The sequence below is a fragment of the Jaculus jaculus genome, chromosome 4, assembly GCF_020740685.1.
Source record: "Jaculus jaculus isolate mJacJac1 chromosome 4, mJacJac1.mat.Y.cur, whole genome shotgun sequence".
Taxonomy (NCBI): Eukaryota; Metazoa; Chordata; class Mammalia; order Rodentia; family Dipodidae; genus Jaculus; species Jaculus jaculus.
Window position 1 is genome coordinate 151,817,790 of NC_059105.1, and position 14,053 is coordinate 151,831,842.

Below are 14,053 nucleotides of genomic sequence, written 5' to 3' on the forward strand. Positions count from 1 at the left end.
AGAGAGAGGAGGAGGAGGAGGAGAGAATGGGAGAACCAGGGTCTCTAGCCATTGCAAATGAATTCCAGATGCATACACCACCCTGAGCATCTGGCTTCGCATGGGTATTGGGGAATTGAACCTGATTCATTAGGTTTTTCAGGCAAGCATCTGAATTGATGAGCCATTTCTCTAGCCATGAAAAGATGCTTTAAATGATAGAACACAGAACACTATGAAATGTAAAACACTAACAATAAAGATGAATTTATAACTGTCAAAATAAGAATAAGATCTAAATATAGAATAACAAGCAATTTCAAGGTAGTCAAATCTACTACTAGAATGGCCACAATCTATTAAGTTTTCAAGAAATAAATGACCATGTGATATGTCAGTCATTCAGGAACATTTCAACAACAGAAAATTTCACAGGATAATCTGGATGTTATAATCCACATATAGCCAGAGGCTGGTAATAGCAAATGGGGGAACAGGTTTAAGAAGATCACTTATGAAAATAGGTCTTTATACTTTACTTTAAATATCATCAATTTATAACCCATACTTCCATAAAAAGTATGATGCTATATTATGAAAAAGTACTAGCAGATCAGGTTTAACCCAGGAATAAAATGATAATAGTGCAGAAAGTTGAAAGCACGTCATCAATCTGGCAATAATTTTTACAACATGCAGAATCCAGTTTTACAGCATGCAGAATCATATTTTTAAAAATGAAAATGCAAGTTAAGCTTATGGAATAAATTTCATAACTGAGTAGTTACCCAAAACCTGTGCAAGACACAGTTATAGTAACAGTGAGACAAGTCGAAGGTACTCTACTAAAGAAGAAATGTACACACGGCTTCTTTTACTATTGCTCAGTATGTTTGCTAAAGGCTATAACACTGCAATGGACAAAAATATAAGATATGTTACATTTGGTTCCTACAATCAAATGTACAACAGTATAAGTCATGCATGTTTTTTTTAATATTTTATTTTTATTTATTTGTGAAAGAGAGAGAGGGAGATAGGCAGGGAGAGACAGAGAGAGAATGGGCACACCAGGGCCTCCAGCCACTGCTAACAAGCTCCAGATGCATATGCATCTGTGCATTTGGTTTATGTGAATGCTGAGGAGTTGAATCGGGATCCTTTGGCTTTGCAGGCAAGTGCCTTAACCGCTAAGCCATCTCTCCAACCCAAGTCATGCATTTTTGTCAAATAATCAGTTGTTATTAGGTGTCTGTATTGGTAAGTGAAATATATATATATATATATCAGTTAACTCTCCAGAAACTTCTATGTAAACAATCCTATGTAGCAAAAAGAAAATGATGGTTTAACACAGCTTGATGTTTACCAGAGGCATTGTCCTCATATAATAAAAACTGTTGGCCTTAAATTTCAGCAAATAACTAAATTAGGATTTACAAGGACCATTTGTATATACTATATTAACATGCTTGCCTGGAATAAGATTCTCCCAACCATCTCTGAAAGCAGGAATAAATGAACATCTAGGTTTAATCAAAGCAGCTAGCACAAGACTAGACACGGGTGGCATTTAGAGGATGAGCTCTGGAATGATCATGCCTCTTCAGCAGAAGGGCTGTCACCTCATCTCCTGAGTTCCTTCGGCTCCTCTGGTTCTCTGCTGTGCACTTTAGAGGTGGAGCACACTTAGAGGCAAATATTCTCAGGGGTTTCAGTCTCTCCAGTTACTTTTGAAACAGAGACTGAAGAGCCAGCCAGAATGGCTGCATGTTAACTTTAGGGAGGTCTGTTCTTTCCAGGAGTAAATATATCTGTGCTTGCTTCTATAGCACTTGAGATACTAATTACAAAAAGTTACAGTATCAGGCTAGAGATACTAAAACATCTTAAGGAATATCTCAGCCAATGTTTGAAGAGTATCTGTGCCCCCACCCCAGTTAGGGCTCCTTCTTGTCCTCAAAAGTAAAGTCCCCATGCGTCTCTTCTGCAGGAAGTAAGGGGTGAAAAATTATTAAATCTAGCACCCATGCATTTCTATTCCTAGCCATGAAATATAACTTCATATCATCCAAATAAGATGGCTTCCTGTTTTCAAGTACTACCGTGTAGATGTTTCAAATTTGGTGCTTCTAGACCATGCAATTATTGATTTATCTGGGAAACATAGCAAGTGATGTGTTTATGTGAGTGCATATGAGCATGTGAGAGAAAGAGATTGGTTTAAATGGAGAAAGTGAAAGGAAAGTGATTTAGATTAATCCCCAAAAAACTGTTAATGTCTATTTTTAATATTCTTTTGTTCTTCCAGCAGCCCATAGCTTCAGACTTCTCTCCAATAGAACAACAACTTTTCCAAGACTTAAATTAGGGCAATGATAATAAGGAGAAAAAAAAAAAAAAAAAAAAAACAATGGTTTGGGTATCATAGTCCTAAATATTAACAGCATTCTATCTGTTTCTCATAGTTTTAACTTGGTATATTTGAAGCCAAATTCCATATATCCTAACTTCTAAGGTTTGTATTTGTAAACAAATTCCATTCCCAAGATGAATAAGAATATGGTCTGTTCCATGCATGGTGGGTTGAGTTATCCTCTACCGTTGCCTAGAAACTGTCTGCATTACATTAATACCAAAAGACAAGGAAAAACAAAGACACTATTAATGAGTATACTAACCATAAGTGACAATAATCCTATCCTTAAAATAATGAATTAGCCGGGCGTGGTGGTGCACACCTTTAACCCCAGCACTCGCGAGGCAGATCGCTGTAAGTTTGAGGCCACCCTAAGACTCCATAGTGAATTCCAGGTCAGTCTGGAACAGAGTGAGACCCTACCTTGAAAAACCAAAAATAAAAATAAGAATAAAAAATAATGAATTAAAATTATTGCTACCATTTTATATGAATGTATTTTTAATCTAGTATGTGTGGGATGTGTATGTGTGTGTATGTTTGTGTATGTGTGTGTGTTAGAAGACACTTCCTGGTGTTGGTTCATGCCTTCTGCTCATTTTCAACAGGGTCTCTTATTCCCATTGTTGACCACTGAAAATATCAGGATAGCTGATCTGTGAGTTTCCAGAAATTTGTTTCTTCCTGTCTCTAATTCCAAGCTCACCTGCTGGTGTGCTAGGATTATAGAAGGCTATCGTTGCTTCTGGCTTAGATTACAGGGATATTCAGACAGAGGGACTAGGCACATGAGCCTATGTTTATTTACTAAATTATAGTTTTCAAATCACCTGCTAAAAACGTCAGGATCTAATAACAATGTTGTTTTAGTTAACATAAAATGGTGGTGCCCACAGAGATAAAGCTACACTCGGTGTTTTAAATTAATGGAAGGCTCAGTGGGACAGGAGGATTAGACTCCCAATAAAGCCTTGATTTGCAGCAGCTGGAAAGAGGCCATTTCTGAGTTTAAACCCAGAACTGTTCCACAGGGAATCGACTGTAAGTGACTCTCAGCATCTCTAAAAAATCACACATGCTCAGTCTGATATAGTTATATGTATTTAAATCACTGTGTTCTGAATTATTTTGTAAAGGTGGATATGGATGTATAAAGTAGAAACTATATGGGCAGTTGATTCCGTTACGTGATACACATGACACTGCATTAACAGTCATTCCGAAATGTGTTTTCTTCATAACCAGTGCTATTTTTGGTGCTCATTCAAGGAGAGAGTGTGTAAACTGCTTTCCTTGTAGCAAGAAGCATTCTATGCTGTCCACAACACAGCGGACTCTGCCATCTATGCAGATATGCTTCTAAAAGCATATGCTCATGTATTGCCTGGAAAACTGTCTCAACTCAGAAAAGTTTACAAAATATAGTCCTGGATCTGCAACAAAGTATTCCTCTAAAAAGCTATTTACTGGGGGAGGGAGGACACATAGAGTGCAGATACTGCAGTACTTAAGGTGACTTAGTCAGCGTAAATTCTATAAATGAAGTGGTATGCTTATAGTTAAGTTAACCACCAAATAGAAGAGTTAGAAAGCAACATTATCACAAGTAAAAAAAGGAAAGACAATAGTTTACAATATAAGTAGATATCAGATGCCATGTGAAACAAAAAAAAAAATAGACAAGGAAACAAAGCTAGAATATGAAGATATTACAGAGATAAGTATTATTAAGAATGCCTTGGGGGATGTTAGTATGGATACAGTAAAGATGAAAAGTGTATGAGGATTTTACAGACAGTGGAATGCACTGCTGAGCAGAGGTCCTTACCCATGCCAACTGGCAATTCCATGTTGATACAAACTTATAATGCCAACTCCAGAAAAGCAGGTGCACACACTGTGGTCAAATTTCCCCCTGGCCAGCATGAGTGAGGAGGTTGTCATGGCTCTGCACAAAGTGTGTCTCTGCTTTGCGACAGCTACTCTGAACTGGAGTTGATATGTCAGCAGAAAGACAGCTAGCCATAGCTCTGAGATAATAATGTCCTGTACCTGTCATGGATAAAACCTAACTTGTTTCCCCAGGAGTGTAACAATGCCAAGAGGATAGAGGGCTGCTGAGTACTTTGAGAGCAACTTGTGACTGCTGCTATCTGAGCTCTCTTCTGCAACAGGCCAGCAAGTGGCAAGAAGTAATCAGACAGGGCAATGGCCATGATGCTGGTGGTGAGGGGGTCAGGTACTACTAATCACACTTTCTGCTTGGGGACTTCAAAACTATGTCTCTGTACAAAGATGCAGAAAGTTTAATAGCTGCACTGAGTAGGTATCCTCAACTCCACTCCCTATAACTTTGCACAGTAAGAAATCATTATTTAGATAGGTTTGGTGGAATAGCAAAGACACAATGGGCCACGCCAAGTGAATTTTGGAATCCATGCCTTCTATTTTCTTTGATAAAGCACAATGCTTTCTTCACTCCTTTATCATTCTTCTCCCAGTCATCATTTCGTAATGTGAGGCAGCATACACCATAACTTATGCACTGAAAGGTAGAACATTCTCCTCTTGAATATGAGATTGAAGAATCTAATGTTCTACAAATTTATGCTTGAAACAATGTGGTGGGCAAGCATTTTTTTCAATATGTGAGTTTTAAGCCCTTAATTATAAGATGTTTGATATCAGCAAGTTCCTGCCTTCAACCCTTAACAGATGATTATAGTCATCAGTGATTTATAGACCTCATTTTATTTCCTTGGATTTTATACTAGGTACATAAATATTTATTTGCTTTCTAATCTCAAAATTACCTAGAGATAAAAATAAGTTGAAACTTTTGTGTTTTGTTTTTTTTTTTCTTTATTTAAAATATTGCTGTGGTTCAGCCATTTTTTTCTTTTGTATTTCATGTTTAATAAACAGTTTTATGTTTGGGATATAGACGGCAAAATCAGTTCTTCAGGTAGACACAGAATAATCATATCACACAGAAGGTTCTGACAAATAAGACCATAAAGTTTAAAAATGGCACTTTTGATAAGAACTTTTTTCTCAAAAGTGGTATATGGGAAATGATTTTCATAATTCTAAATCTTAAAGCATCACCTTCCAGTACATGGAAGTTGGCACACCCTTTGTTTATATTTTGTAATGCTTATTATTCTGTAAAAAAAATCAGCAATTTTCAGGTAAAGTATAAGTGAAATTTTATTGATAATACAAGTAAGATTTAAATATCTAATGAGTGACTCACTTAGTGAGTATTAAAGGTCACTTTCATTCTTGGGAATTTCTACCCTTAGATTTAGGAATAGTAGGATTAACTTTAGGAACGCATGACCTACGTTGAGCTATGTACTTAGAAGAGTTATTTCTACAAATATAGACTTATTATACATCATCTAGTACAGTTGGGTATTTTTGATTTCAGATTGTTTTTTTAATGTTGGAATATTTACAAATGTACGAGATATCTTCGGATTCTAAACACAAAATTAATTTCCACTTCTTATACAAATAGCCTGAAGATAATTTATGTAATACTTTTAGTGAACTACGTGTTGACACTGGCACAGCATAGGAAGCCCAGTGTGGAATTGCCACCTTGTGACATATTGACATTCAAAATATTTGAGTTTGGGGACATTTCAGATTTTTCAGAGTAGAGATGCTTGCCTTGTATGATTTCACTTGGATACACTATTAAAATATGATTATAAGGTTATCAGAGGAAGACTTTGTAATGCAAAAATTAATAAAAGTTTAGTTTTCCCCACTAGCAATGCCTTGTGAACCACCACTTATAAAGAACAAATAAAATGAACTATTCTGTTTTGAGGTAGTAACCAAGACAGCCAATGTAAAAGACCTGATTGACTAGATTATTCTGAGTTCTCTGGCAAACTGTCTCCCCTTAGTGAAGTAGTATAGCTTTTAACACAGCAAGCAGAGAACCATGCCTTTAGCCCTGCCTCTGGACACCCCACGGTGTGCTAAGCTTCTCCTACCTTTCTGTCCTTGGAAGGAGCACATTTAAAATCACCTCACAATCAGCTGTGTAAATTGTACTTGTCTGGAAAGTAAACTGTCCTTCCTAGGAGACCCTTCAAATTTTCCTCAAGGGACAAATTTCATCATTTTACTTATTAACATTGACTCAACATCTGTTATTATTGCTGAAGAATCAATGAGTTATAAATCAAAGAAGTGGATTTAAAACTGTGAAAATGCAATTTAACCTCCCCTCAGCGGCAGGTCTACCAGCAGAGAGAACTAGCGTTTTGGCACTCCCCGTGGGTAGCAGTGAGCACGGGGTAGTGGATTGTCCTGCGTCTACTCCTCACCCCCAGTGGTGCGGTCTGGTTCTGATGTGCCCACTTTGGTCAAGGCAAAGCTGCCATGTTTGGCAAACATGTCTTACATCCCTACAATTCCTTAGAATTCAGGAGAAATCTAAATCGCCTGGAGTCCAAGAGCAACTTACATAAGATTCGTCACCTTCCTTAATAAACTTCCAAATCAGGCCCAAGCCATATGCGTATGAAGATGGACAACTAAATGCTAGACTATGGAAAACCATGCTTCAGTGTCTTTTAAATCAAGACTTCAAACTCCAAGCACAGTTCTTGCTTCACTGGGCAGTGTCTCCAGGAAAAAGGTAGGGTCATGCTGCCTCATTTCCTTTCTCCTCTTTTCTGTCCCCCAGGAGCATGAGCAGCTCACCTATTCCTCCACGAGGTCCAAGGCCTCCAGTGTCATCATCACAGGTCTCAAGCCATCCACCAAGTACATATTTCATATCCGAGTGAGGACTGCAACAGGATACAGTGGCTACAGTCAGAAGTTTGAATTTGAAACAGGAGATGAAAGTAAGTTTTGCACAAGGATGTAAAAGTAAGATGGTAATTTAGGACTATTCCAATTTGGCCTGACATTTTAAAACCAGGTGTCCCAATTTTTAAATCGCTGGTCCAAATGGGATTGAGTTCATGTTAAGCACCGTGTAGTCATTTGAGTTAATGTTTCGGTCCTAATCGTTAAACACCTCCTGAAATGCCTTGCCCTCCCACAATCATAATGTGGACCAAATATGTCCCTTTACGCAGAATCCATCACTCATAATATTGCACAGAGCATCTTAATGACTGGGGCTTTCTTAATTCGTCCACAGTCCTGGCATCACAATACAGTACTAATGAAAGCTTGGAAGGGAGTAAAGCCATGAAGAAGAGATTTCGGCAATTAGTTCAAAATTATGTAGGTTTGGCTTATTACCTCAGATCAATAAAAATGGTGGTCAGGACACACATTCCACTAACATGGACTTTATAAGTCTAAGTATAGATTCACAGGCTTAAATAGGCTTTCCCATTACTTCCCATAAGCTCAGCAAACTGAAAAAAAAAAATGTGAGATGAAGGGAGTAAAGTGTACAACATGGACTTTGAAATCTCTTATTTATTGGCCTGGCATTGAATTCAGAAATCTGTCCTGTCATCTTTCTGACACTTCTAGGGACGGCCCTTTTTTTGTGTTCCACTATGGGAAAAGACGCGAATCTTTACCAAAATATTCTCTTCCCACCATTCCTAAAATATGTTGTTAGCATGTCAATTCAGAAATAGGAAAACTGGGCTGGAGAGATGGCTTGGTGGTTAAGTGCTTCCTGTGAAGCCTAAGGACCCTGGTTCGAGGCTCGGTTCCCCAGGTCCCACGTTAGCCAGATGCACAAGGGGGTGCACGTATCTGGAGTTCGTCTGCAGTGGCTGGAAGCCCTGGCGCGCCCATTCTCTCTCTCTTCCTCTATCTGTCTTTCTCTCTGTGTCTGTCACTCTCAAATAAATAAATAAAAAATGAACAAAAAACTATTTAAAAAAAAAAAGAAATAGGAAAACTATGAGAGTAACTCATTATAGGTAAAAGTAACAGTTATTCAGCCCTTAAAATTATCTGAAATGATAAGAAATATCTTATACATACCATTTCGTGTGATCTTTTCAACATGCAATGAGACAAGCTTCATTCTTTTAACATATGAGAAAATGAAAGTCTAATGAAGTTTAGCAATTTGACCACATTTAGGTAGCTGATAAGGTACAACTTGAAATTCCAAACTAAATTTGTCTAAGACCTGGAAGCCTAGCTATCCCATAATCCCACCACTGCTATTGTTGCAGAGTTATGATGATAAGACTATGACATAGGCCACAATTTCTCCAGTAAGTCACGCTCAGTAAAGGAAAACACTTGTATTTCAAATTGTATTGCAGATAGGGTGTCTTGTTGCTGGGTTGAACAGTACAGATCCACAAGAACTTTGTTACAATTATGTCTCACTGAAGTTAGACCATCCAGGGATGGCCTATTTAAATATGAAGAAATACATTTTTAGATGAAGTACCATGATACACAAAATAAACAGGAGTATTACTTGGACATTAAGCATCAAGGTGTCTTTTGTTTGTTTGTTTGTTTGTTTGTTTGTTTTTTTGAGGTAAGGTTTCACTCTAGTCCAGGCTGACCTAGAATACACTATGTAGCTCCAGGGTGGCCTTGAACTCACGATGATCCACCTACTCTGCCTCCCGAGTGCTAGGATTAAATGTGTGTGCCACGATGCCTGGCTAAGTATTTTTAATAGTCACCTTAAGTTACTAGGAGTAGATCATAGTCATCACAAAATTCAAACTCATAAAAAGCAATATAAAATAGCAATGAAAATATGTGACCCTGCTTATGTCCTGTTGACTATTTCTTCTTTTTAAAATTTTTTTTTATTTATTTATTTGAGAGTGACAGACACAGAGAGAAAGACAGATAGAGGGAGAGAGAGAGAATGGGCGTGCCAGGGCTTCCAGCCTCTGCAAACAAACTCCAGATGCGTGTGCCCCCTTGTGCATCTGGCTAACTTGAGACCTGGGGAACCAAGCCTCGAACCGGGGTCCTTAGGCCTCATAGGCAAGCACTTAACCACCAAGCCATCTCTCCAGCCCCTATTTCCTTCTTGACTTGTTGTATGTCTCAAGCTAAGCATAAACAAGGACACAGTACTCCACAACAAAAACAAGCCATTGGCTTTTCCAGGCTGTTCTTATTGTGTCTACTTTTACATATATTAATACTTAGTAAAAGTTATTCTACAGCTTGGAAAAGGTAATAATTGGTCAGTTCTCTTGCTTGAGTTCACAAATAAAGGAACCCAATAAACTTGTTTGGAGTATGATTTTTGAGTACATTTTTTAAAATTTTAATTTTTTTATTAAATAGGGAGAGATAGAGAGAGAAAGAGAGAGAGAGGGAATAAATGGTCATGCCAGGGCCCCTAGCCACTACAAACAAGCTCCAGGTACATGTGCTACCTTGTTCAAGTTTTACAGGGATATTGTGGAATTAATCCTTGGTCCTTAGGCTTCTCAGGCAAGTGCCTTAACCACTAAGCTATCTCTCCAGCCCTAGAGTACATATTTAGCATTATTAAGTTGGAAATTCATTCTCAGAAACACTCATTGAGCACACTATAAATAAGTTGATTAGGTTCACCTACTGATTCCAAAAGGAAGCAGTTTAGATAAATAAGAAAATGAATTCTGACCTAAATATTAAAATCTTTATTTGTATTCATTTCTAAAATTCAGTTTATGATCATTTCAGAATGAGAATTCCTTCAGGTAGTACATAGGTAAAAGGGTCTTCCTTAGCTGGGAGTACCCAAACTTAGCAATGATTCTATGTAATATTTATTCATCCAGCATCAATGTACAGAACACTTGAAGTGCCATAGTCTAAGTGAAGTGAAAGGATTTTTTTTTAAAAAAAAAAAAGTAATATAAAGAGCTTTGTGTTCCCATCCTGTAACATCTATATTTGGGGGAAGACAACGGTGACCTACACTGTTAACAGTGACTCACAGAGGGTGACATGAAGACATTGTGAACAGCTCAAAACTCAACACACATAGGCCCCTGCAGACTTCTGGAAAAGGAGAGGCAGGGCTCACCATCAAGGAGCAGTGAAAGCAGTGGGTCCTGGAACAGCATGCAAAATGTAAACAGGAAAAAAGTTGGTGTGTCTGAAGTGAGAAGATGTGGATGGTAAAAATGCTAGGAGATACAGGCAGAGTTATAAAGAGGACCAGGTAAAGGAGCCTATTAGGGGATGTTGAGGAATTGGCACCGATGCAGTGCGTTCATTACAGGGCATGAGCGAGGAGGCAGCATGGCTTCTACGTGTTCGAGACCCTACACTGTGAAGTTTACACACAATGTCTTCATTAATTGCAACAACACTGTGCCTCTTTACAGAAACACACTTAGACGTATACAAAACTGTGTAATAGAAAGTGATGAGGCTCATCATGTAACAGGAACCCAGGATAGTGAGAACTATTCATTGAATTTTATATAAGCGAGTGTTATGAAAGTGACTTTGATTAGACACTTGAAGAGAAAAAGTATCTAAGAAGAATCTGAAAAATGTGTTTGCCTAAACTGGGAGTTTGGGTATATGGAATGGCTCCTAAGTCAATTTACAGCCAAAGGGAAAATCATTTAAAGGATCATTTTTTATCTGCTTAGCTTTAAATTGCATTTTTAAAGCATGCTGTTTATACCCAGAAGAGAATTTCAGTGAATAATGTCCTGGTAGGAGAGGGGCAGGTTTGCCATAAATTCAGAAATATGATGATATGCATCCCAACTGATAGCATCAGTCTTTTTCTTCATACTCTCAGAGTGCATGTATAAATTTTTATAGCTTTTGTTTCTCAAGTAGTATGCAAACTATTATGATATTAACTTGACACTAAGTTCTCTCTCGGTATTCCATTTAACGAACTAACTTTATAATGCCCAGATAGAGATGGGATGGGTGTTGGAGAAATCAGATTCTCTTAGGGTGGTTTGTTACAATTGTTTGTAAGTCAAGCATTCCATTCTCTTTAGCAATATCTATTTGACTTTCTTTAGCCTCTAGGTTGCTGACAATGAGCAATGCATTCATTCAGAATATGAAATATTCCTGTTATAGGTTCTAATGTTTAACTAAGTATTTGTACTGTAAATGATGGTAACATCCAATGTGCCATGTGTGTGGTGGCACATGCCTTTAATCCCAGCACTTGAGAGGCAGAGACAGGAGATAACTGTAAGTTTGAGGCCACCCTGAAACTATGTAGTGAATGATGGTAACATCTGAAGAACAATCATAACAAATCCTCTTGCTCTTCCAAACCAGTGATTTTACTTACTAGGTGTTATTGCATTCTAAGAATATGCTTGTGGAAACTAGCAAACAAATGTAGATGAATAACTGCAACTTGTAGAATATAAAAATGGTCCACTTGAACTAGCACTGCAAGTCTTTTTCTCTCTAAATCTATAAAATGATCTCATTAACTTATGCATATGTAGATAGTTTGATGATAGATATTATTGATTAGTTATTAGTTATCTTTTTATTCATATACTAATGATTTGCTTTATGCTTTGATGCTGTTTTGGTATTGTATAGTATCCCGTTTAGTGGATACCAAATTGATTGCTCCTCCACCCTAGGATATATCTAACCAAATTAACAAATCAGTTTTAATAATGTAAGAGTACACAAAAAGTCCAAGGATTGTCTTGGAAGATAGGTGAAAGTTATGTGTTTGGAGCTAACAATATTTTGTTCAAAATTGGGGTTAGAGAGATGGCACAGCCATTAGAGGCACTTGCTTGCAAAGACTGATGGCCCAGGGTTAATAGCCTAGTTCCCATGTAAATCCAGATACACAAAGTGGCACATGTATAAAAGGTCCTGGTATGTTCTCTCTCTCTCTCTCTCTCTCTCTCTCTCTCTCTCTCTCTCTCTTCTTTCTCTCTCTCTCTCTCCCTTCAAATAAATAATAAACAAAAACCTAAAAGATATTTTATTCAAAGTTAAAATAAACTAACATGATGCTCCAAGTATCATCCATAAACACATTTCCCCACAAATGTAGTCCTTTTAGCGCAAATGAAATATCAGGAAATAGTAACTTAAACTGGTTTGTTATATTTATGCTTATTTTCAATTGATTATAAATAAAATAAATTTATATGTCACCAACATTATTCATATATTATACACTGTTTTAAATTTCATATTTAGTATATTTAAGGAACTAATTTGACTAAATTACATTTAATTTTTAAAGGGGTTCAAATAATTTAAATATTATGAAATCAAATAAGTTTTACTCAAATCCCACAATATTTAGTTCATATTCCAATTTATTTTAGACTTACAGGATATGATTTTACATATGTATATTTAAGTCAAAAATAGAATATGGGATGGAAAGATGGCTTAGCAGTTAAGGTGCTTGCCTGCAAAGCCAAAAGACTGAGGTTCAATTCCCCTAGGACTCTCATAAGCCAGATGCATAAGGTGCATCTAGAGTTTATTTGCAGTGGCACTGACATGTCCATTCTTTCTTTCTCTCTCCCTCCCTCTCTCTCTCTCTCTCTCTCCCAAATAAACAACTAAAAATAAAATATATGGTTAGATCTTAGCTAGCTCTAGCCTATTTTTTTAATTCAAAAGGATTGAGTTAGTAGAAAGGAGTATATCCCATTTCTTCAAGCCATTTTTTGAAATAAAATTAAAATTTTACATGCAACAATTAACAATTTACTTCTTACATTGCCCTAATGGTTATACAAACAACCCAGGAGAGTCAAAACAGTGCCAGTGTACAAGAAATAAGATACTTTTCCTTGAAAGGACTAATTATACCTTACATTTTAACAACATGTAAATGTGGGTTTTCACCTGTAGGCTACATGAAGCAGCTTATAATGTATAAGCCACATCTGTCACCATTTTACACTATGTTATTTACTCTGAGTCATGATAATTGACTAGCTTTATATCTCATTTTTAAAAAACACAGGGCTAGAGAGATGGCATAATGGTTAAGCTCTTGCTTGCAAAGTCTAAGGACTCATGTTCGTCTCTCCAGGTCCCAGGTAATCCATACACAAGGTGACACAAGTGTGTAAAGTCACACGTGTGCACTAGGTGGCACATGCATCTGGAATTCAATTACAGTGGCTGGAGGTGCTGGTGCTCCAATTCTCTCTCTCTCCCTCTCTCTTTCTCTTCCACTCTTGCTCTCTCACATATAAAAAAAAACACAGAATGGTCGTCATGATCAACATTAAGTGAAACTATAAATTAGTAAATCATACAGAGTATTTCTCAACATATTTTTAGTCTTGTCTTACATATTTACACACAAAAATGGTATGTAGGTCCAAAGTAATGAATCTAGTCACTTATGTATTTGAATATATCCTTATAGTTTAGCCATTCCTGTGTGGCCTCATGCAAATAATCTGTAGGTACAAAATAGCACTGAAAACTGAAGTGCAAGACTGTTAAGTTCCTTATTCCAAGTATACTCTTCTCTCTTCCAACTGACTAATTTTTCTTTCCTCTATCTTGTATAGGGCAATAGGCATGAATATTATCAAAATACAAATATGTGCATGGAATTATCAAAAAATTAAAAATTCTAAATGGGTTCTATTGAATAAAGTACAGATTTCATTAGTATTGGTCAGAATGGTCATAATGTTCCCCATTTCATCATTAATTTTATTAGTTTGGGTGGCTCTTTTGTTTCTTTGG

At 36.9% G+C, this 14,053-nt stretch overlaps 1 protein-coding gene across 2 annotated transcripts in view; it reads left to right on the plus strand.

Moving 5' to 3' along the window:
* The window catches only part of Epha6 (EPH receptor A6), a 1,036,261-nt gene that overhangs the window by 653,646 nt on the left and 368,562 nt on the right, over positions 1-14,053 (plus strand). For both annotated transcript variants that reach the window (XM_004663307.2, XM_004663308.3), the window contains one exon: positions 7,107-7,269. In XM_004663307.2, coding sequence (XP_004663364.1) covers positions 7,107-7,269 — 163 coding nt within the window. The remainder of the gene's footprint in view (positions 1-7,106; positions 7,270-14,053) is intronic.